This window comes from Haemaphysalis longicornis, unplaced genomic scaffold, assembly GCF_048455015.1.
Source record: "Haemaphysalis longicornis isolate Haplotype H1 unplaced genomic scaffold, Haemaphysalis longicornis Haplotype H1 scaffold_1, whole genome shotgun sequence".
In the NCBI taxonomy this organism is placed as follows: Eukaryota; Metazoa; Arthropoda; class Arachnida; order Ixodida; family Ixodidae; genus Haemaphysalis; species Haemaphysalis longicornis.
Window position 1 is genome coordinate 29,514,587 of NW_027526203.1, and position 25,650 is coordinate 29,540,236.

General features: G+C 47.1%; 1 protein-coding gene across 1 annotated transcript in view; it reads left to right on the plus strand.

Moving 5' to 3' along the window:
- Positions 1-557: 557 nt before the first annotated feature.
- LOC144161468 (uncharacterized) overlaps positions 558-25,650 on the plus strand; it is a 41,326-nt gene continuing 16,233 nt past the window's right edge. Inside the window, exons 1-3 of the mRNA XM_077692159.1 lie at positions 558-592; positions 3,529-3,605; positions 10,268-10,378. Coding sequence (XP_077548285.1) covers positions 558-592; positions 3,529-3,605; positions 10,268-10,378 — 223 coding nt within the window. The remainder of the gene's footprint in view (positions 593-3,528; positions 3,606-10,267; positions 10,379-25,650) is intronic.

A 25,650-nucleotide genomic window follows, 5' to 3' on the forward strand; every position in this document is an offset into this window, starting at 1 on the left:
TCTTTGTAGAAACCGCTGTGACTTTCTTGTGGTTAAGTGCCGGGGTTAAGGCGCTCTGACGTGGCGACCCACCGGCCCAGGTGTGCGCAGAGAAGGCTCTGTAATGCCACGCAGAGGAAAGAGTAAGGCTGGTCGCGGAAGTGCAAGAAGCATTGTACGATCAGCTTGAGCTGTGCGTTCACCAGCCTACACCTCCTTTCTCCTGCTCCAAAACAGCTTCGACCGACACATGGGTTCATATGCTGGACGCCAGAGGAAGACGGTGCATAAACGGTGGAGATGGTGAATTGCGCTGGCGTTGATCGAAGTCATGCGGGCTCCGTATAGCATGTCAGGGTACACGAGGATATTGCAGACGTGTGCCCTTGAGAGAAGGGCGCTGTGCCTCGTCCTCCATAGCTGAAGTTTCCTCTCAGCAGCCGCTAGGTTGTCACGCACGCCCTACGCAGGGCGAGATTTGATCCGAGGTGCATTCCCAAACTGTCCTACCAATCTATGTCGAAGAGGCCTCGAGGATTGCTCACCCATTTACTAAGCCAGGCCCCTCTGACTTGGCCATGTTTATTTCAGCCCAAGAGAAGCGACAGAAACGGTAAGCTAGCTCAACTGCCTCACCCGCCTGCGATGTGGATGAGTAAAAGGCCCCATCGTCCGCATATGCCAGTACTTGCACTTCTTCGTCACATAGAACAAGGTCTCTGAGTGGTGGTCATCCGGCCGAGTGGCTCGAGGTACAGGGCGAAAATTCCTGGTGACATAGGGCGTTTTAGGCGCTCCATGTCCGTGTACTGAGATGGAAACTTAAGGCAGGCCGTATAAGATCAGGCTAGTCGTGATGTCTTTGTAACCAGTCTCCATCCATTCGAGCATAACGTTGCCAATGTGGCAGTGACGTGGAAGCACAAGTAGATGGGGGCGTGACGACTCGAGCCGCCTGGCTAGGATCTTAGCGAGTATATTGTAGTCAGCTGATAGTAGCGTAATGGGTCGAAAGCTTTTCTTAAGTCCAGCTGAAGCACTGCCAACTGAATTAACGTCCAATGATGCCGCCTCGCGCGTGCTCCTCAACCGGTGTAGGTTTGCATAAGAAACCACACGTCTGATGGTTTCCTTCCACGACTGTGCGGGCCGACTTGAGCCACCTGGCCAGTATCTTAGCGAGCATATTGTAGTCAGCTGATAGTAGCGTAATAGGACGGAAGTCATTAGCATCGGGGGTTGATTTTCTTAACGTTTTTTTTTTTTGTATTAGTACCAGATGACTGCCCCGCATTGGCGGTAGAAGGAGCTTGCTTTCCAGATGCCTTCAAAGACAGCAGATAGGTCGGGGCTTTTACGGAAAGTAGAACTCTGCGCCAATTCCGTCCGAGTTGGGGATTCCTTTTTTGCTGCTTTTTAGTGGTCTGCTCTACCTCAGAGGGTGTCATGGACGCGTTTATCGCTTCCCTAATATCCTATGACGCTCTGGGGATGTGTTGCAGTATTTCCTCAGAAACAGCTTCGGGCTCTTTTTCATCGCTGAATAGCCTGGAAAAACATTAAGAGAAGGCGGAATCCACTTCCCCGCTCCCGGAGGGGGCAACAGCAGAGTGTACAACCTCAGTAATGTGTTTTTTGACCAGCGCGCTCCCTCTCAAAGACGCAAAAATGTTATGACGGTTCTGCCTCGTGCTCAACCTGAAACTACCGACTACGGTCCCGGGCTCCCCAGTAGCTCCGTTACAGCTCGTTCCTTAATTCTTGTTTTACGTATTGTATGTCCTTATGAATTTGGTTTCTAAAAGGTTTGTATCTGCTGCAACGAGACAATCACGCAGTGCCGGTCCGTACTGGCGATAAATAGATATCCATGTGCCACGAGGCTCGAAGGGAAGAGGGAAACCGTTGAGCTCCAATGTTGATGGTTCCCTTTAAGGCGAGGGAGTTCTTGAGCTGTAATGGGAAAGCAACCATTCTTTCCCGAAGCGTAGCAACACTTTTGATACTTTTCTCATGCCGATAATTAGATGTACTGGCCGCTTGTCGCGTCTTCGGTTGGGCTGCCGTACCTCAAAGTGCATGTTTTGCACTCACAGGGATCAATACTTTATTCTAAACAGCTTAGTCTTACAAACCTAAGTACGCTTCTATCTTTTTCTGCGTCCAATAGAGTTTACATTTCATAGTATGGTGATCGCTCACCTCTACAATGAATTAGTACCGCATCCGTATGGTAACTGTGTCTGAAATATCAAATACCTTCGAAATAATTCACTATCAATCTTTATACAGAGTAAATTATCTCCTATCAAATCTTGGAAAGCTGATCAAGCATAATAATAACGCTGGAGTCGGTTTCTGGAACCGTACTTTCTGACTCGTCATATTGACTGTCGAAATTGTCGCCTAGATTCTGCTGAGAGCGAACGCTCTGCACTTATTCCCGCACACATTTCACAACGTCAGCTCCCTGGGCGCGAACGGCTACATACTACCTGCAATATTTATTGGACGATTATGGTCTAGGTGCAACTGGATATTTCTTTCGTAATTCTTGCATCACCAGCGAGAATATCAAAAGAATTCGTTGTGGAAGTGACGTTACTCGAAGGTTCAACACAGACCAACGACAACAGTCTCATACCAGGAAAATAAAGCTCTCGTACAACTTTTTTAACTGTTCCAGTCCACCTGTTTGGTTCTTTGGTTCTTTTCAACAATTGCTACCTGTTTATGAGGTTTTCGCTCTTTTCTGAGCGCGATACGGTGGTGGGCGGTAGTCAGCGTGATGCAGAGTAGAAAAAAAGAGCCACATGTCGGATTTTTTTGTTTGTCTTTGTTTCTTATGTCTTCACACCCCCTATCTACTCGAACACTGCTTCCGCCGAGGAACGTGTCCACAAGTGCGCACACGCGCGAACGCTGAGGTGTTGAAGTTGGAAACTCGTCACCCCTTTCTCCACATCCCAACTTGGCAATTGCTGTGAGATGACCGCCGCGGTTTCCGAGAGGCTAAGGCAAATCGCTCACGAGTATGAAATCGTACGCTCTATTCTGCATTGCGGCAAACATTTTCTTGGTATTAAACCGCAAAAATATTTGTGAGTAGGATTTTTCAGAGCACGTGAAATATTTCTTGGTGGCCAAAATTATTTATAGGCCTACAACACGGGACGCCTCACCACAAGGTAGGGTTCTTCAAACCCTACTTTTACTGCTATTTATTCATGCCTTTCCTTTTACTCATACCGCGCTACTACCGGGGCCTGCAGTAACTATGTTACAGCTAAATGGCCGGAGAGATATCAGGCAACAAGTTTTGCCCGGATATTAGAAGGAATAAAAAATATCGTGAATATTTGATGTGCTGCCCCGGTGTTGTTCTTTATTCAGGTGCAATATCCTGCTTTAAAATACAAGCTTTAACTGGTGCCCTCCGGATGGCTTAGCGCTTTAAGAGTGTTAGAGAATGCGCAACATTTTAAAAACATTATCCTGTCGTTTTGTCCTGCATTAAACATGTCGTACCGTGCTTGTGGTCTCTTGCAGGCCTGAAGCAAGGCCACAGGCGCGAGAGCTCAAGATCCCTGCCGTAAGAAGGCAAACACACGTGTCCACTATTTCTGGTGAGCCATTAAAACTGATTTTATCGCATTCTCTTATATTGACTAGTCTATAGGTCAAGCAATTTTGAAACCTTCATGCGAGTAGTCCAAGATCTAACAACGATGATAAAGTCGGGGTTCGTGGGTTCCCTTTGAGATATAAAAAATGAAAATTCACGCGAATGTCGCAAGGAAGTATTGCCGCCTTCCGAATTAGTCACTTTACATCATCGGTATTTCTCGCTTTTGGGGCTGAGCCGAAGGGGACTGAAAATTCGTAAACTTCCACCAAATATGTCGTGTGATGCCTCAATAAAAAATACAACCTTCACTGCCGTGAATCCTACCCGCAACAACGGCAACACCTTAGCCACCAGGCAAATGCTGCGGGACGCTTTAAATACAAATGGTTTTGAAAACAATCGTTATTACAGCAGTATCTCGTTTAAACGCTATTCCGCTAGTCAAACTCTCCGTATATACGGAAATATGGGAATAAGGAATGCATAGGGATTATTACGCACCGAGGCGTAAATAATCCAGATATTTTTTTCCAAACACAACAGAATCAAATGATTTGTCAGAACTGAAATGTTCAGCACAGTTTTCGTGTTTCCGTTTTTAATCAAACCGCAAAATACGGCACCATATGTTTACCCTACGTTTTCCGAATACTTTGTATATACGGAATTCATACAGGCCGGCGATTTGGCGTTTCGGAAGAGTTTGTACAGAGACAAAACCGGCGTCTAATTTTTTTACATAATACCGTGTTGTGTTGCGGATATGTATCCCTGGTTTTATTCCGGCGGAGTGTCAGCAAAGGAAAAATATTGTGCTTCCAAATTTTATGCATACGCAAAGTTCAAAGAGGGTGATACTTGTACGCGTAATAATTTTTTCGAAATTAACAGTGAGCTCATGCTCCCCGGTGCCAGCTTCGACCAGTCATTGAGTTCTCTTGTCTTGAATTACGCTAATTAAACTGTCACTGATTGCTATAACGGTGTGAGTGAAAGGTAACAGTCGAGAAATCAGACCTGGCTGCAACGTTGCAGCCCGTTATGAGCAGAGGTTGCAAATGTCCGCAATCCGCGCCTGAGATACACCGCAACTGTTTTGATTCCATTACATTGCTGATTTCTTCTAATCGTACGGACTATTGCAACAAGCATTTAAGTAGATGCGAAACGCAACATTTTTAGTAGCGACGTGAGGAACTTCCTTTTGTTTTAGACGCCGTTTCAGTAACCAGCAATAAACAATTCTTCCAATAAGGTCGGTCTATAACCGAGGATTTTGTATAAAAAAATCTCGGCGCACACGAAACTTGCGAGTAACCGACAGCTCTAATGGTAAATTAACTACTAAGCCATGAGTTACGCAAGCATTACATGGTTGAAGAGCTGGGAGTCGGTTTAATAATCTGACCTTTAATAGTATAGCAGCCTTAACAGTCCACCAGCCAGTATCTCAGGTCTACAGTGATCTAAATGTCCATACAGACTAACAGGAGTTTAATTAAATGAGGCTGGTTGGAAGGTGGCGGGAAAATTGTATTTCAGTGCTTTAATACTAACGCGAAAAAATTATGAAAGAACCCTGAAGTCTCCCTGATTCACAATCATTTCCATGTAAACGTTACAGTCCTTCTGTAATATTTTTATGAGTGGTCGTGCGGGTTATCTCTCACAACTTTTACCAAACTTTCAATCATGACATTAAAGCAAGTCGCTCACACTTGGCCATGCCAATGAGCTAGAATGTTTTCGAATGGGTACAATTAAATTTATTTTAATGATAAAACTTTAGAAATAGTTCTTTCAATGCAGACACCGTGGCTGTATGTTAAACTCTAGCCCTTACGGAACAGTCAATAACGAGAAGGGCATCTCTACTTCGCGGAAGTTTCTTTTTTACTGACCCTCTTACGACGCACATGGTGTTCACGCTGTTGTCTTAGACTTTTATGATTCCAGACATTTCACTTGAAAAAAAATTCAGTGCCCTTCCACTTCGCAAAGAATGACCACCGTAGCGGCGCGGAGTCCAAATAGTGCACGAGACAAAACATATTTCTGTGTAATTTGTGATTAAGCATGCTAGCAAGTAATTAGCTCAGCGAAAGAGTGAAGAACTAGAGTTTTATTTTAGGGAAGAAACATGCGGCTTTTCGTTTCCCTCCAGTGGAAGCGATGTATTGACTGCAGGCTGGAATTCCAGAGTATTAACAACTTCACTGTGAATTACATAACTATCAAAAGTAGATGCACCTCGGAGTAAAGTAGATTATTGGCAGCGGTAATTCGCATGTAATTTTTTTGGCAATAGTTTTGATAAAACAAGACTTTGAGCTGTTTTATCTTTACATGCTCCATCCGTTGAGCGGCCATGTATCGACAGCATACGGGAACTATAATACGTAAACGCAACTCGGCGTAATGGTACTGCCGACTGAGCGGCAAACTATCATATAATTGTTTTTGAATAATTTTGAGTAAATAAGATTTACAGCTGTTTTCTCTAAGCGCACTCCTTCCGTATACTGCATTGTATTGACTGCACATGAGAATCCTGTAACGTCTACAGCTTCACTGCAAAACTAAACAATTAAGACAAGTAGATGAAACTTCCCGGAATAAGAGAGAAAGCTCAGTGGGTAGCTTTACTATATTAGAGAGTTATAGCAGATCGGAAAAACGGTTCCGGTACAGTCACGTCTACCGTCTGGACCCCATCGCGCATGCACAGAGCCCTACCGTAAACCGGAGCGACTTGGCCGGACGGTACCGAGACGTACCGTGTCTGTCGTTCCGAAGCGGACGTCCGCTTTGGAAGAGCTTGGTAGACAAACGCATGGCTCACGCCTCGTCGAACGGATTGTAAATATAAGTTCGTTTAAGAAAAATGAGGTTGCAACAAGTGAAATCCGCGTGATTCTGACAGTTCAAGCAGCAAGCGAAACCCGGTCCCGACCCAACTGCCGTGGCTTGTGTCGTTGAGCGACGCATGTACGATAGCTTCTTTTAGGTTAAATAAAGGCGATGATCCGGCTACATAACTAGTATCAACAGCAACATGGGGCCCGTCTACAAATGGCGGCTGGGGAACAGGCGGTATCAGTGCGAGGTAGAGTTCGTGTATATGGCTAGGGGAGCTCTAGTGCGAGGGACTCTCAAATACAACGAAAAACAGAAGCAGCACGCAGTATGTTCTGAGAGCCCATCTTGACCGGCTGGCGCCACCTGTTGAGATGATGTAGAAGTAAAATGCCCGCTTCAAGTTCACGCAGTCGCTGGTTCGAATCTCCGTAGGGGCGTTGGATTTTTTTTTTATTCTGCCTTTAGCGCTTCCGAGAACTGAAAACTAATATTTCAGCACAGGGTGCGCCACAGACTCACGAAGAATTGCCAAACGACGTACAACCCAAGTCGCTCCCAGTCACGGTAGCATGTCCGGTAGTTACGGTCTGCTATAACTCTTAAAACGAGCCTTCCCGGTACGGTCCGGTAACGGGTACCCCGTACGGTACCGGAAGCGGTTTTCCCATCTGCTATATTCTCTATTGTTAAAGGTACCTACTTTACATTCACAGCTGCAGAACGCTTTACGCAAGCTCCAGATCGAGCGCGTGGCTCTGTAGCGAGCGCGTGCAACTCTTTGTCGATGGGACTTCTGTTAACACACGTTATAAGGTGAAACCGATATATATATATATATCGCTTCCCTATAAAATGTGTTTTTTTTTTGCGTTTCTTCCTCGTACAGCGGGGTTGTTTTTAACAGCAAAGCAGTTCAGCAAATCGTAATTGTTCTTGCCGAGAAATTGCCGAGGAATTGCCGAGCGGGCGCACATGAGCGGATTCCTTGCGGCAACCACCCGGAAGTTGACAAAACCACGAAAATGCTGAGAACTCGTGTGTGCGGTACTCACGGCGATCGCCCAGCCTCCCCTGCACACGTTTGTGAAGCCAAGCATACCCACTTTGGGAGACTGCGGCGACCGTGCGTTAGTTACAAAACACGAAAATGCCAAGCGCATGTGTATGAGTACCTCGCAGAGACCGCCCAGTATCTCTGGCGCACCTTTGTCAAGCGAGGCATACACACTTAGAGATTTGCGAAGTTTCGCCAGGAAAACTGCAGCGTTCACCGTAATTGTGGCAACGCTTGCTTCGAACGAAAAAGACTCGGGGTTCGCCGTAGTCGTAGCTACCCTTGCTCGCAACTAGAAAGACACTTGAGATCGCAAGCCCCTCCAAGCTGATGCCCAATAATTATCTGTTCCAAAAAAATGAAAGAAGCCAGCACTTGTAGCAACAATGATGGAGTAAAGGTCGTTGCGACCGCAAAGAAGAAGTAAATCGGCTGCAATCGTTGACTTAAACATTCGTGATAGTCGTTATGGTTGCATTGCAGCTTCGCTACCTTCATGTTTAACACGTAGCTAGAGCTTCCTTCATTTTTGTATGAATAGGAAAGCAATATAAAAGTTTTGCCTATGAAAGGACTACACTGATTGCTCAAAAATTATTGACAAGACCATCTGCTTACCCCTCCGCGTTTTTGCCTTCTGGAGGAGCTTAGGGAGATGAGGAACGAAATAATTGAGATGGCTCGCAGAGAAAGAAAGGTAGCAGCAATGACAGAAGTCCCGTAAGGTCCGCATGGCCTCAGCATGTGTGATTCGGGAGAGAAGTATTAAAAAAAAGACCCGTAGCTACAGCAGGATGAGAAAGAGAAGAAAAGCACGGTTTCTATTGTTAACATGCTTGTTAGAAGAGCAGATATGTTTTATAACACCCAAGCATTCGTGGTGACCCATACGTTTCTTTGTGATGACGCGTGTAATAAAATTTAGACTATGGTTTAAAGGGACACTGAAGTGATATGTAAACATTGCGGGATTACTAGCGCAAATTGTAGTCCGGAGTCCCCAGGCCATGTTTCGACCACTCTAGGCGCGTTTACGCGATTTTATTTAGTAGAAAAACTAATTCGAAAACGCTGTCCTCCTCTCTTTACGCTCGCCCATTTTCTGTGGCGTTTTCGTGTGACGTCAGGAGGGGATGAGCTGGCAATTGGCTGCCCCACGGCTGCGCTACTGCACGGCTCCCCGGCCGACAGAGTCAGTCGGCCCAGCGTTTCGTCCGCCGGCCGCCGGCGGGTCGTCGCAATCAAGGAGGTTAAAAAAAATTGCTTGGTCGCAATTCGTTCGCTTAGTTGAAACGAAGCCAGGACACGTTTGTGAATGGAAGAATGTGCCTTTCTTTACTTGGTTTGTTTGTACACTGTATCTAGCTCCAAGTCAAGGTCGCTTCACACAAGCGCTGCACATGCGACGCTTCGCTGACTGGTACGCCAGTAGGAAAATATAAGGCCTCTTGAAGGCGGGAGAAGAGTCAGCGAAGTCAATATAGGTACTAAGCAAATAAAATCAACTGATATTTTTACCGTACAGCGTAAAACTAGGGCGCGGGAAGCACTTTTTTGCGCTGGGCGAACAAGCACAGCGGTCAGCAGCACGACTACGCATCTGCGAACGCTTTTCCGTCTACGAAATGCAATTGCTAGACGTGAGCTACTGTGGAAACTCGGGCGACGCTTACTGCACGATCGCAGTACAACAAATAGTCACCTAAGCGGCTTGAAATGCCAAAACTAAATAAAAGTGTAAACCGGTTGTACAATATATACCCTATATTAGCAAGGCTTTCGCGTCCCGCTCCGTAGCCTAGCAGTCTGGGGCGCTAGGAATTCACCGTAAATGTTTTGCGAGTCACGAGTTCGAATCCCCGCGGGTACGTGCTTTTTTTTTTTTTGTCAGTTAACTTTTTTGTTTTCCGCCGATGTTTTCTATATTGAGTTCACCTTTTTTGGGGCCGCAACGTTCATGGCTACACGAACTAGTTTACAAAACGCGCGCAGGCTGGCACTGGCGCGCTAGCGAGTTCTCGTTGGCGTGCTGTTGCCATAAGCACCGACTGCTTGCAGGCAGTGGGCACAGGCCAGAATGAACAGACCCTTGGCCTGGTGCGAGCACGCTTTTTACGATACAGGCATGAGGGAGGCAAGCTCCAAATATGGGGGAAAAGCGCATGACATTTGGGCGTCTGCGGGTACGCGGAGGGCGTTCATGCACTGCGTAGGTCTCGGCTAGTGAATGCTACGACTACAAGCCGTCCTGGGAGCTTATCTTGTGCATTTTACAGCCGACAACATGGCAGAAGCGCGGTACGATGATTACTGAGATATTGAGAATGCCCATCCAACAAAGCCATTGGTTATGTTTTACAGAACCGAAACCGAAACTTGTGTGATTGCTAACCTTGGGCATCGTCCAATCACGGCGCCCCTCCTCTCAACGTCACAGCCTTAGTTGGTGCGGCCGCCGCAAACCGCGCATGGTAGTTTTTCTTCTTTCGCGCTTTGTAAAATAATTACCGATTTGTCAATTGGATAAACGATGAAAAGTGTGCTAATTTGAGCCAGTCTACGCAGTGCAAGCAAAAACGGGAGCTTGACAAATTCACTTCAGTGTCCCTTTAAGACAGCCAGCCTTATATATATCCTTCGCGAGGTTTTCGTACCGCTTCGCTGCGCACGTTTCGATTTTCTGAATAGCTCGTGCAGCATTTGCCCAGATCAATCTTCGCGCATTGGTTTTTGACCTTTCCGCGCAGATTGTTCCTTGGAGCGGTGCCAACAGTTATGCGAGGAGCACTACGGGGCCACCATGCTCGACGTGACGTCGCGCTGTGTAGGAGACGGCTGCAACTGCGAGTACCGGGAACGTAAGTGGATATTTAATTTCCAGTCTGCATGAATGGCCTCTACAAATGGCAGAAAAAACTTGGACGCAATACTGTGACGAGAACAGAAAACCTGGGACACGGTCGTGTTTTTTGCAGACTTAATAAGGGCAAGCAATAATTTGGCGCATCAGCAGCAGAATGGCCTTTGTATACACTGCAAATTGAATCCGTTTCTCATGAAAGTTCATACTGCCACTCATCCTGTTCCCAGAAAAATCCTTCGGCAACGAAGTTGTCATCCCATCTTCATCGAGTTTTATTTTTTCGCTCTTTTCTCATATTCCATCCCCAGGCTCCCATTTTCCCACTAGGGTGACGCACCTGCGATCAGTACCATGCAGCGAAATTCCTTTTGATTACGTCAATTAAAGCATGGATACCATACCCTTCAAACGGGTTGCTTCATTACCCTCTGACGCATACAGTACATTCATCAACTTTACAAGGATCGCACTTCAGGGGCACTTTGAGTTACCGTGACGTTTGTTTGAAGTTCTCAGTAAGGTACTGATTTTCCTCACCATAACTTAGTAACAGAAATTCGCATCAGTTGCATACCATTTTTTAGCACAGCGGTATCCTACGGTTCGCTACATGATAGTACTTTTTGAGTGCACTCTCGGCAATAACTCTACGCCATCAATAGAGTTGTTTGGATCAGTACTCACGGCTGCTCCAGATATTTGTATTTGCCCAATCATTTTAGTTTGCCGTTACTATAGACTGAGAATATATTTCAGTGCTGAGCTTTTAGCGTTCCGTGCATTTCCTTGGTAATACTTGAAACCTATTACACAGCTTTCACTTTGCAAATTACGAGCGATTACTTTCAAGTCCCCAAGAACACGGAAAGCAACGTTATAATATGCGTCAAATCTAAGTGGCATTTATTATTTCCATTCACCCATATTAGTAAAGTACTCCTTACAAAAAGGTTTTTCGTATTTTTAGTCTTAGATACTGTTTGTCTTCGGTCCTAATGATGCGTAATGATTTTGCGCTTGTAAAGGTGTCATGTTGACAGAAAGGCCTAAGTCGGAAATTTCTTAGAGCCTGCACATTTTTTTATGGTCTAGCTGACGGCGCCAATGTGATCTGCTGTAGAGTAACCTGTAGTGTGATTACGACTCAGTAATTTGTGACCTCTCTCGCGTAAGCACTATTCTGAAATATATGTGCCGCGAAAATATTTGTACGATAGGGATACATTAATGTCATGGAACATTCTGATGGGGTTTTTAAGCTTGTCTAGTTCGCGCATATTCTCCGCCAATCCTCAAAATACCAGTTTTTCGGTTGTGCGTGCAGCTAATCTTTTTCTGGGCCCCTTTTTCCACCACGTCTGCCAAGTTAGTCCTGTCGTTTCTCTGCAGAGTATTTTTGGTGTGCCAGTCCTCATGAAACCTTTTCGCTGGTTTCACCGTCTACTGCGGATGTTTTCCTACAGTGCCAATCTTCTCTCTCATAGCGTCCGTTGTGTCCGCACTAGTAAGAAGACCCTTGCTTGCTCCTAACTTTATAAAGTCGGTAATACGTTTGATCAATTTTTGGCACCCTGTAGGCTCTGCGTTGCTGTAGGGGAAGAAAACCAAACCATCCAATTCTGGTGGCTCCTTCATACTTCACACTTTCATGGTGTCAGATTTCCCAATGCGGTCTTTTGTTTTTTGATAAGTTCCCGTTATCTTTCTACATTGTGCTTCTCCCAGCTAATACTGGTATTACCGCAGTTACTTTGCGCTTCAATATGCCAGTGCTATGCCAGTACTCCTGTATTCAGTGTGCAAATTCCTTCTGAAGCCATATCCCATACTTGTACACCATGTGTCTAACCACTTCAAGCTTTACTTATTAATTTCGTTTCAGACTTCTGAATTTTATTGTGGTCCTGTGGATCCGTAGCATATTTCGAACAATTGTCTGTACTTTGCCTACCCGGTCAGCATCCTGTACAACTACTAGACGCAGTGTTGAAACAAAGGCGATCTCATTTTGATATGCGAAGAACATCTTTGCGAACCGGGGTAGAACGTGACTGAAGGAAACGCTGCCAGAAAGCACCGGGGAGACAGGTCCCAGTGGTCGCTGCTTTCGTGCGGAAAGTTGCGGTTGCTGGTGCCTGCTTGTACATTTTAGTTCGGTCTGCGCATGTTATTCATCTAATTCTTGGATGACTCAATGGGAGTGAATGCCATTGCAAAAAACTGCGCAATGATCACACTTTTGCCGGCTCATTTATTCAAACAAGACAAACGATTACTCACGCCGAGTGCGCTACGCGTTCAAATTAATATAAGCTTCGCTTCTCCTGACCAACGCCGCAGGCGGCGTTGTCCTGACAAACCGTCACAGGTATCTCATATTTTTAACCATTCCTGCCAACGCAGAGTCACTGTTTCGGCCTAAACCAAAGTTTTCAAACCAAGCTTAATTTATTTTCTATGGACATTTGACTGTGTCAAACTTTGACATGCGGGCAAACAAGCAGTGAAACGGGGGCGTAGTGATGTATTATACCGTGCAAAACCGTGGGGATTGAGTAGATTTTCGGCGTCGCGAGAAGCCTCATTAACGCGATAGCGTTATTAGTCACATTTTTCGATTCCCCCGTTGCTCCTAGCCGTTCGCTATTTACCGCGCTCATCAGGCATCCACGGAAACACGTCACCCTTGCCAACCGGAAGCTACGGCTGAGGCAGCAAAATTTGAGGGCTTCGCTGAATATAAAACATGGTGCAGCGGCTACAGAAGTTTGAAAGGGAAGACAAGGATCAACGTCGGGTACGAAAGAAAGGTCACGCGTTTTCAGCAGGTGCCACGCCTGCTCGGTGAAGCTTGTTCTTTGCCCCGTCGGTGGTAGCATGCCCGGCAGGCACGGGCGCCAGCCATGCCAGCAACTTACGCCGTCACACGAAAACGCGTTTCCAGCAGAAGATTAAAAAAATTTAAGTTTCTGGTTATTGATGCCCCTAAGCTACACGTGGGCTACAATCCACGTCGTTGTGGAAGTCTCCGGGGATATTTAGATGAGTTTAGGTTCTTTAACGTGTGCCGAAATCTCCACACACGGGCGTTTTCTTTTTTGCTTCCATCAAGCGAACGGCCGCCGCGGCCGGGAATGGGACCCGCGTCCTTGGTATCAGGAGCGCAACGCCTTACCCACTCAGCCACCGCGGCGTGTTTTCCACAGGGGCTTATCCCGGCACCAACATTGGATGACCTGATTGAAAGAGGGGGCAGACGATTAACGCCGGTAACTCAGGAATAAAAAAGATGTAATATTATTAGCAGAAAAGAACCGAAATAAAGCGAACTATGTCGCCTCTAATAACATAAGTTTTAAAATACTTTTCAGCATTCCCATGGTTCCATCACCGCTCCAAGCTCAGTTAGGCAAACGACAGATGGTGCCACACTGCCAAGTTAGAAATCACTCGAAAAAAGGAACGGATGTCCTCCCACAGAACACTTGCGTAAGAATTCTCGGTGTTTCTCTAGACGCAAGCGGTACTGCCAAACACACCATTGCAAAAAAACAGAAAATTTTCAACCAATTACCTACAAACACGACGACCAACCGAGAGCAGAGCAAGAAAATGAGAAAAAGAACGTAAGGCTCATGCAACCACTGATCATGACCCGAATATTGAGAGCCGACCGCACCACAAATTTACCCATACCAAACAAGTCAAAGAAACAGCATCATCAGGACAGCATATAGGGAAGTCCTAAACCTCACAATTTTGCCCGTAAGGCGAACGAACAAAGGGTGGACCATTAGGCTAACGGAATGGACATGCACATACTGGTCTAGAAGAAGGGGTGGTCCATTAGCTCGATGGAGGGATGAAATAAGAATATTTGTTGCAAATATTGGACTCGGGAAGCGCAAGACAACAGCGGCTGAAGGTCAATGGGGGAGGCAGAAAATTTGAGGTCTCCGCTGAATCTGCAGTCGTCCTAAATAGGATCTCGGTGATAATTATGATGCATATGTCCTCACCTTTTGTCTTCCTAACGAATTTCAAAAAACCGAAGGAACCACTCTCCTGGCACCAAGAAAGCGGACGGAAAAACAAATCTGGAGGTGCTATTGTGTAGAAGACAGGCGCGTCCGCTATTTAAAAAGAAACTACTACACGCAATGATAGGTATGGCACCGGTCCAGCGGCGCCGCATAAAACCTCTCCTCTACCAAAATATGGATCCAATCCTACACAAAAAGAAGCGCATGGCAGGCTCAAGTTGATTAGGGGAAAGTTCCAATATCATGCGACCATAGTTCACAGCGACTCCGGGATGTAGGAAATCACGAGGCCCCAATTGTCGTAGATGACTACGCTGGCAATCTTTGTGACTGCGTGGCCATTCAACATACAGGAACAAAGAAGTGGAAGTTGATTGACGTGATGGATTGATTGACTGTGGCCTTTAACGCACCGACGCTCCACAGGCGATGAGGCGCGCCCTATTGAAGGGCTCCCGGTTAATTTTGACTACCTGGGGATCTTTAACGTTCGCCGAAATCTCGACCACACGGGCGTTTAGCCTTTCGCCTCTAGGAGAAAGGCGGCCGCCGCGGCCGGAATTCGAACCCGCGTTCTCATGCTCAGCAGGACAGCGCCTTAGCTACTGAGCCGCCGCTGCCGGTATGTGTAAGTTGGAGACATCCGCTTGGCAGTCCGAATAGCGGAAGTATCAAATGAAGCGTGACACCATTACAAACTCCCAAAGGACATTCTACTGCTTTGGGCAGGCAGAATAACTAAGCGCTGTGGCAACACATTCCAATCCACACTGGGAAAAGTTGATAACGACACCCGTACACCCGGACTTAATGGTCTCGAAGACCGACGCTCTGACAAAGAGGCTCACAAAATCACATACCGCGCTCCTTGTGACCACGACTACCACACTGTCCTTCTCGAAAAACCTTAAGAACAAATCCTCATCCTATGCCTAGGAACACAATCTTTCCCCTTGCTACAACAAGATCTCAATCCGGAAAAATCACAAACTTTGTGGACGATAAACCAACACACGTATCGGAAAGTCTATGTGCGTTAAGGTTTTCGGTCAGAATATCAGGCAATAACTAAAATTCTGGTGATATCGGGAAAACATCCACCCTCTTGCAGGCAACCTAGCCATGAACAAGGATTAGCTCATGAAAGAACAACTCAAACATTACATATTCGACTTCTATCGAGACATGGTAGGCAGCTTTTAGCAGCTCGTAATCTCAAGATCAGCGCGAGCTTATTCATGGGGCAAGGGAAGGAATTGCTGCATCTGCTATCGTAGACTCAGCATCCACCTTTGAGCTCTGTGCCATCTGTTTAGGCCCCTTTCCTAAAGCACCAATATTCCTTCCTGAACAAAGATCTTCACTTCCTCTCTCCATCGCTCTCTCTGTCTAAAAAAAGCAAAATTGTTGAGCCCTACCGAGACATCACAGAATAAAAAGTTTGATAAACTGACACTCACGCCTGCTCGCTAAACCTGACCGACACCACGCACCGCAACCTCTCACACTCGCACTTTGAGCCACTGAAGCACAGAGTGCTACTGTCTCTCCTGTGCCACGGCGATTGAAAACCCCCGTTGCTAGTCTTTGTCCCTTCGATGACATTTAGGACTCGTGAAGCATAGATCGCAAAATCAGCGATTGCGTATGAAAACTTTTCGTGGGAGTCGAAGTATCGCTATGGCACCTTACATCTTAGGATCCAAACGTAGATGTCCCTGTCACGTTTTTTAAATTTTGCTATGAGCCCCTAATATGTCCGCTTACACACTGAGAAAACTTCGAAGGTGGGTAGAGTCCCGATATGGGCAGTTCATTCATTACACGGCCTTTGGTGGTGACATTTCGGTTGTGGTTTATAGAACGCATAGAATAGAGTGTGCGACATGTGGAAGTTTTTCGTCGATTCGTACAGATGTTAGTAATATTACATGAGGGTGGCCAGATCACGTGCAAATGAAGGTGCATTCGTTCGTGTCACAGCAACTTCTCTAAGCATGGCTGAACCTATTTTAATTGACCGCTGTGGTATTGGTGGATGTTCTTTGTTACCGTACCGAGGAGCTCTATAACCTCGGTATTTGCCGCAGCTTTAAGGTTTTTCTCAGGTTGTGTTCTTTCGAAGTACTTCCAGAGCGATGCTTTCAAAGTAGTCTTAGATGATGGGAGCAGCTACGTCACTACACGGCAAGAGGGGAAGAGTTTAGAAACTTACATACGGATACTTTATGACAAGTAGTAAGAATGGACAGGAAGCATACTACATGTTAACAACGGCCCGATGTTTGGAAGGTCATCCGACAGGGAAACACCACCTCTACGAAAGCGTACCCAGCTGCTCTAAGCTCTCAATTTAGGCTGTTTGACTGGGAAAATTAGCGAGTTCCAGAAAATTGGTGATATTTGAGTCACATCCTCCTTTCCGACGTATTCCAGTGGTTCGGCGTTTTCAGACAGCAGCTTGTGCCCCATGAGACTATTTTCTACATGGCACGCCTGCTCTCGTTGTGTCTCGGTGAGAGGCTCTCTGAGCACAATTTCCAAGGGCTTTGCTAGTGGTGACCTTAGCACACAGTAGTTAGGGACTGAGGGCGCTGAATTCTATTCTGGAAAATGCTATAAGAAGCCATTATTCATCACTTCTCCCACTGTGGCACCTAAAAAAAAGTGCCCCCGTAGCATGCCCCCGCGCGAGGGACACGAGTAAATGCAGAGCATTGGGGGTGGTCACGTGGTGTAGGTTGTGGTAGTTGGCGGGGGTAGTTGTAGTTGTTGTTGTCGTACGGGTGCGTACGCGCTTGAAGGCCAAGTACGACGAAAAGCACGAGGCGTTGGAGCACGGGGAGTTTGCGAGCTTGGACGAGTTCCTGCGCGCCTTCGACGTGCGGTCCGGGGAGGAGTACTCGGAGATTCTGCGGGCTGGCGCGTCGCGTCCGTGCGTGCTTCACGCGAGGACCCCCGCCGAGAAGCGCGTGAACGCGTTCAACCCATGGATCGCAAGGGTTCTCGACTCCAACATGGACCTGCAGATCATCCTCGACCACTACGCGTGCGCGGCGGACGTCGTGGACTACGTCAACAAGGCCGACCGCGGCATCTCGTTCTCGTAACGCGGGGTCCGCCACTCGCCGCTGACGTTTTGAAGCCGTGTCTCGCTCTCGATTCGATGGATCCGCAGCTCGACGCTGAGGACTGGTGGCGGCCTCTCGTTCTCGACGCTCGGGATCGGCCGCTCGACGCTGACGCTTCGCCGCTGCCTTAGCGCGCGCAGTAGAGGGAGAGGAGGTAGCACCTGCTGCTGCAACGCCTCTTTCAGCGCCGGAGCATGCGCATGCGCGCCCGCACCTGTTGTTGAGAGCGGACAACGCCGACGGACGACGGGTGACAGTGCGAGTTAAAGAAATGCTCTGCATTTTGAACAATCTCTGTGGGATTTAAAATACCTCACAGCTGGCCCGCCTCACGACCAAGTGCACAAAAACACCAGCGGTGCATCACGAAGCTATTCTGCCGTCATCATCAGTGCGTTTAGTAGGTGGGGTTCCTAATAATGTCTGGCACGTTGACATGGACTGTTCAAAACGTGCGGCTGTGTCGTTAGCACAATTTTAAAGACTGTGAACCTTAGCCGTTTAGCATGCCTCGTAGGGAAACCCCATATATCCGGAAGGCCATTCTATTCTTCTAGAAAATACCTTTCGCCTGATCATCCTGTTTTCGAGGTGCATCCACTGTGGTGACGCTTGGTGGATGATAACGACAAGCTTGGGAAAACCGCTGCTTGGCCCTACATTTCGCCCGCATGCCTTAGCAAGACCACAGCAATCTGTGATTGCAACAACTTACTTTCTCTCTCCCGGTATTTACTTCTGGGCCGGCACTCGGGGCATCGCTGAGCTCCTCGGAAAGAACGTCTGGCCAGCTCAAATGGCCATTCCAATAGGAACGATAAATCTAAGGTTTTCAGATAGGAACATAGAAAACAGAACTCGTGCACAAGATGTTCTAGCTCCTCTAATTACAAGAAATACGAGTCAGACTAGCCATCTTATCCGGACGAATTGGAACATTAACACACTCGCAGCAGAATGGCTACTGAGGAATTGTTTGAGACGCGGAAAAAACAACTCGATTCAGTGATAAGTTGCAAATTTCAGACCAAGAATCAATTCAAATGACAGAAGATGCGAGCGGCTGGAGTGCACGGGAGAGGGCCTTGTGCTGCATGATAATGTTGAATGTAAAGAAGATGCTCATGGTGATGAATTATGCAGGCCGTCTATTTGACAGGCTGGGAGCCTTCGATGAAAGACACTCGATAAAGGTTTTTTCGAGGCTTTCAAAAATGGCTCGAACTTGTGCGTGAAAAATTCTCCAGCAGATATCGCCTGCCCCACGAAATCGTCGAAACGAAGCAACGAAATGAACGTGTGTATTCATCCAAAATAAGTACTAAATTGACTTTATACCAAAGCCATTTTGCAGCAAGACCTGGAAAAAATATAGTGCCCTTCTACTCAATGAAGAAGGAAGAACTGTGAAGCTGGACACAGTCCACGGAGTGCATGGAACAAAACATGTTTCTTTGTAATTTGCGATTGAGCATACTTCCTAGAAAATTAGCTTCATCAAATTTGCAAAGACTCGAGCGAGCTTTCCACTAGCGCGCAAACATGGGCTGTCTATTTCCATCCCGTGTCGTAGGCATCTTACTGTCTGTGTAACACACGAAACCACTTCGAGCGACCACGAAGGACGCCAGATGCGCCGTTTGAGGTCCAAGTTTAAACCACCCGCCAGCACAACGGTCCTCAGTAAAGACCTAAATCCCAAAGTTGCGCGTGCACGCCCACCCAATTTCAACTCCCCACGCGTGCACGATTAACCGGCAAATGGTGATGTCTCTATGCCTGAAGTGAATGACACTAGCGAAAGTGTCGCTGTGAAAGCCATTCAAGCTTAATAAGAAATATTGGCTTACGCCGGCGATCCAAGCGGACAAGTTGATGTGCATCCTGGAGGGATTTGCAGCTACTTGGCGAGCTGGATCTTGTGGCAGCAAGAGCTGCGGCAGCTGCTTTTTTGTTGTTGCCCCAATTCGCGCTTCTGTGCGGTCTGATGCTGCTTCAATTCCAGCTCTTCTTCCTCGGAGCAAAGGACATGTGTCCGTCTTTTAGCGGCCTAAAACCTTGTAGGACTCTAGCTTTATCCTATCGGTCAAACATGCGCGTTTCCTCCAATCGCTTTGTAGGCACCTTAAAGGGGCACTGACACAAAAATTTTGCATCTTGTTTTTTTTGTTGCGATAAGTAGCTAGTGACCTACTTATAACCTGTAGAAACCTCATTTGCTTCAGCGTGCGACGGTTGTTTAATTAGAGGCATTTTCAATGCGGCCAGTCGCAGTTTCGGTTTCAGCGAGTGCCGCGAAACGATGGATTTTGTGTGAACAAAGCTGACCACGTGACCGTCGGAGGGATATCAGAGTTACAGAGCAGAGCCGCCGTAGCCCTGTCGAATCCGCATCGACGGCAGTTTCTGCGTATGCCCCCCCGTACTGATCTCGTGAGGCGCCTAATTAAAAAACGACCGTGGATGTGACGCAGGCGCTGCGAGTGCAAATGCTACCGCGGCTAACGAACGACGCGCGACGCTCGAGACGGTGGGTGGCAAGACGCGCGCTGGGAGCAGCCGGCCGGTCTGCCTACAGGTCCGCCTACAGATGTGTTCGGCTTAGCACTGCGGCGGATATTCGAGTGCCGCTCTCGTAAGCGGTGCAGATGACAATTTTTAATGCAACCCGCCATGGCATCATTAACTCCTTTCTCATGTAAGCCACCATGGTCGGGACTTGGGGACAATTTCGTGCAGCGGTAACAAGCTATCACTCGAGCTACCTGCGCCGGCGTGGGCCACTTCGCGGCCGTGGCCGCCGCCTGCACAGCGACCGTGCGGCTTGCTCAGTGGGCTTTTCGTGCCTCCGGCGCGTTTCCACATCCAATGGTAATAAACAGTAATAGAAACAGAGTGCCTGGAATCGCTGTAGAACTTTGGTCGCGGCCAGCTGCCCGATGAGCTGACGAAATCACGGCGCCTCCGCCGCCAACGATCGGGTCGTTCGTTCTCGAGAGCAGAAGCTCCGCCCTCCGGCCCTCCGATTGGAGCGGCGAGCCGGCAGTGCGGAAGCGGCAAACACAAACTCGTGACGTGTTTGGATGTTGTTTATTTACACTTGCGCGTGGTCCTCTGCTGGCCGCTCGGTTGCGTTTCGCACACTTCAAAATTGATTTTAAATATGTTCTAGGCTGTATTCACCGCTGATATTTTGCAGATGATGTATATGTGTTCCCAACAATCTATCTCCGAAGTTATCTCGCCTTCAAAATTTTGTGTCAGTGCCCCTTTAATGACACTCAGACACCGACTCACACACCATGGGTTGGTGTGAGCTTCCTTTAATCACTATCGCGTGGCATTCAGCGAGAATGCAGGGGTTAATCCCGCAGATGTGCTTGGTGCGTGCACCACGTGTCTTCCCCATCTCCGCGTGGGCGCGTAGGTAAATCGGTAAGACGACGGACTCTGACTTTGTTACTCTATTAGTTCCAGATTCGATTCCTGGCGGTGCCAGTAAATTCTTTTATGAAGTTTACTGTTGACACCGACGGTTGCGAAGGAACCCTTGGCGGTAGAGGTAAAAAGCTTTGCTTTAAAATGCTTCCACGCCGAAGCCGCGCCTCATTGGAGCGCGCTGCCCTGTACAGGTTACGTCACCTCAGTTATCTGCAAATAACACGAATTGCATTTTTAAATGGTTTTGACCCTGCCTCAAATTATTATCGCAGGATTATTATTACCTCGGGTCAGCTTTGCCCGTGTTTCCCTCAAACTCGGGCCTTCTGGAATAGCAGCCCTGCTGACGTTCGCTAGCGTTCGGCTGGTAAATGGATTGTGCTACAGCAGCGACACCATAGTCACCCACTTTTGCGAAACCGCTTGCTCACCACCGTGTTTCACCGACCAGAACCCAGCAGAGATACGTCATACCTGTGGGCATCCACTGACGCGCCAGTTACTTAGCCGTGTTGAACTTGTGCATCACTGCTGTCTATCTTAGGCTGAATGAACGCTGAATCAGGCAGAAATGCAGACAGAATCGCTGCCTCAAACGTGAATTATGAAGAACAACATATAAATTGCACTGGTGTTCCACTGGTGTGTGTCTAGTGGCACACTCATCATAAACAAGGGATTCACTTATTCAGCAGCCAGCAGACACACCAGTGAGCACACCAGTGACCCACCATTAACTCTTGGAGAATCCCCCAAAAAACACAGACATTCTTTTAAAATACAGAGACAGTGTTTCAAGCTTATGAGCCAGCAAAAAATTAAACGTATTAGACAATCCCTCAGCATATTTTCACCAGACGGGGATCCGAGCGTTTCGTTGGCTGGGCTGGTCGACGAATCTTCTACAGTTATCAACGCCAATCCAACAATTATTACAACCTCAACAGCGTTCTCACTGCAGCCACTTGTTACAGAATTACTAAGCATGTTGCTGTGACATTGACTCCCGAGAAGCTGAAGGCAAACTGAGAAGGCGGAAGCGATTTCTAACGCATGCGCTTTTATTTGTTTTTAATTTTTCCGTTTGCTGCAGTATAGAACGCATATCACCCAACGGAAATGCAGCCTCCATCAACTGCTTCTTCGTGTGCGCGCGTTTTTTTAACAGCGAAGCTGATTGGCAAATCGTAATTGTCGTGTTCCTAGTTAAAAATACCAAGAAATGGCCGAGCGCGCGACGGGAGCATGGGCACTGTGGCGCCCACATGGCAGACAACAAAACCAGGAAAATGCCTAACGCTCGAGTGTCCGTGCCTCGCGATGACCATGCAGCGTCCTCTGCGCAGGTTTGTTTAGCAAGCATACCCACTCACGGAGACTGGCCAAGATTGCAGCGACCACCTGCAGCTGAAAAAAAACAAGAAAATGCCGAGCGCTCGTGTGTGCCTGCCTCGCGGCAAAGCACACAACGTCTCCGGCGCACGTTTGTCAAGCCAAGCTTTTCGCTTAGGGAGACTGGCAAAGACTGGGCAAAAAAACTCGAGCGTTCGCCATAATCGTGGCAACACTTGCTCGGAACGAGAAGTACACGTCATGTCGTGCGCCCTGTCAAGTTGTTGTCCAATGATTATCACACCAAAAAAGTGAAAGAAGATCCCACTTATATCAAGAATGATGGAGTGAAGGGCGTCGCGGCATCTAAGAGGATGCAATTTGGCTGCAATTCTTAACAAACTTTTGTGACGGTCGTTAAGGTTAAGTACAGCTTCGCTACCTCCAAGTCATACGCGTTAGTGTGAGCTTCTTCTTCTTTTGCGTAATCCGCAATAGAATAAGTCGCAGCCGTTGAAAAGTAATTGTGCGCCGATGTTCAGCTGTCTGCAGGGCGCTTTTGGAGGACGCCAGCCGGGTGCGTGCCCAGCCCAGCCACTACGCGCTTTCGTGTTAAAAGTGTGTATCCCGCAGCTTATAGATACCCTTTCGCGGCCTTCTATGAGCGCAACACATTTACGATATAGAAGTTATGCGAACCCAAAACCCGCGGTGCAGTGTGCCTTTGGTAAAGACAGAGAAAGACTCGAAAATACCCTGAAGCATTTCCGACAAATGATTTCTCTCTTTCATTGGTGCGGGGAAGCACTCAAAAAGATACAGTTATCACCTGAACAGAAAGAAACGTAAAAAAACGTAAAAAAGAAAACGTAAAAAACGTAAAAACGTCTATAAAAAGAAATGTAAAGAAAAAAAGAAAGAAAAAGCTTTTTGTCTGTGCCGCTCAACATAGTATGGCTATGTGGAAATAAACATTGACTTGACGACTTGATTTGACTAGAGCAGCACCGCATTATTCACTCGCGTAATCCCACACATCATCTAGTTTCTGCTTTTTTCCTTTCAAAGTGAAACTTTTTTTAGTGTGTCAAATGGCTTCCTATCAAAAAACGGTTCCATTTCTCCATAGACCGGTTGGTCGACCGAAAAGCTCTGGTAAGACCTGTGGGCACACAGCGCGTGATTGAAACTGGGCTTCCATTGTGACAAAATGGTTATTTGAAAATCGCAATATGGAATTCCAGACAAGGCAATACACGCATCGATTGACTGATGGATCGATCGATGGATCGATCGATGGAATAGTTGATTGATTTATTAATTTATTGATTGATTGACTGGCTGATTGTACGTGTTAACGCGCCATGGCTACAGAGGTCATGAGACACGCCGTAGTGGAGGAATACACGCATCGATTATGAAGGATTACAATACTACAAGCTTATCTCATAAACCACGTAACGGTATTCATTTAGATCGTTCCTTCATGGCTTTAATTAGTGCATGAAAAAGCATCGCGTGGGTTGGTTTTCCGTTTGCAGTGTGGGCTTTTGAAGGCTTGATGAGCGATTGGACGCGGTTTCAGCGAAGTTTGGGCGCACTTTTAGCAAAGGTTTTGACGCACTGTTGGCGCACTTTTGATGTCAGAAAGGTTTTCCGATTCACTCCGCTTTCTTTAGGAAGGGAACTTGAAGTTTTTCTACTTTTTTTTGTGTGGCCATCGAATGCGATGAAGTGTGCAACTGGAACGAAACTTCCAAACAACCGCGGTACCGCTGGACTGACGTCGCTGAAGCCCAGAGACAGTTCCCAAACAAATAAAACAGAATAATCTTGATTGATTGATTGATTGTAGGTTTTAATGCGCCGACGCAACGCAGGCGATGAGGCGCGCCGTAGTGGAGGGCTCCGGATTAATTTTGACCACCTTGGGATCTTTAACGTGCGCCGAAATCTCGTACACACGGGTGTTTTTGTCTGTCGGCTCCATCAGAAAAGCGGCCGATGCGGCCGGGAATCGAACCCGCGACCTCGTGCTCAACAGCGAAAACAATAATCTATGGACCAAGTTTCTGCCTTATCTGACGGGCGTAGATCCACAATAATTGTGTGGGGCTCTTCGTGACCCCTTAGCCTAAGTAGTGATTGCAGTTGTTGACTGCGTACTAAAATGAAAACATTTCGTATTTTCAAAAAAACTAAAAAAAAATGTTGCAGGTTTCTTTTAGTCAAATGCGTAGAAGAGTACCTAAAAGAAACAAAAAAGTTGCAGTGACATCGACGTTTAGGTATTACGATGCACCGTGCGATATCGTTACTGCGACGATCGGGGATCGTTGTGGAACAGTTTCTGCATTTACCATTTATACTTTCCTAACACCGAAGGTCATCCATGAGAGCAAAACTAGCTTCCCTGGTTTTAAACCGCCATGGCGCAGGAAAGAGAGACGCCATCGACGATGTTGTGGCTTAAGAGGTGGGCGTGTAAGGTTCCGGGTACTTGGTGTTGATCCGTTTCAGTGAGCCCCGGGTGCAGCAGCTCATTCCCTGCCCTCTCAATCAGCGCACGCTAATCTTGGGGTGACAAGACAGTTAAAGCTGCCTCCCATTTATCTACAGAAGGGTAATATGTAATATTTTAGTTCTTCTCCTGTGAGCATGTTCTTGGACATTGCTAAGTTGCGGTGAGGGTGCATGTTTTCCCCATTTACACAGCTTCCAGTTAACGACGGATGTTTCCTACCAAACAACCTCGCCCTTATAGATTTGAAAAATATATAGACTGGTTTGTTTCCTGCGCATAGCTTGCAATTCTTCAGCACCGGAAGGACCGTTTTGCTAGGCTTACAAAGAAAAGAGGTTGCCCGTATTTTTTTTGTTGGGGACTCTGGCTTTCGTGGTCGCAAGGAACACAATACGTGAGTTCGCATGCTTTTTTTCAAGCGCCCTGAATTACTTGCAGTTCCTCGAATCAGGGCGTCCATTTAATTTTAACTTCCTTCATTGTAGATGGAAAAGTCTTTCGGAAGCATTAACGTATTCGGTCTGCAATGATGTTTGAAATGCAGTGATAAAAGTCTCTAATGATGGATTCGCTTCTATTCAACAGTTTTGCTAGTTGGATTGCCCAGAGGAAGGGTCCAATTTCGGTCCTGCGTGTGGCAGAGGGCCCTGCGGTCACGAAGATTGCCAGGGGAGTTCATTGCGACTATTGTTACCTCAGTACTTTCTGGCATTCCGACGTTGGTGCACACTGTATTTGCATGGTTTTGATTCTTCAATCGAAAAAATTTGATCCTGGATTCCAGCGTGTTCTTGCG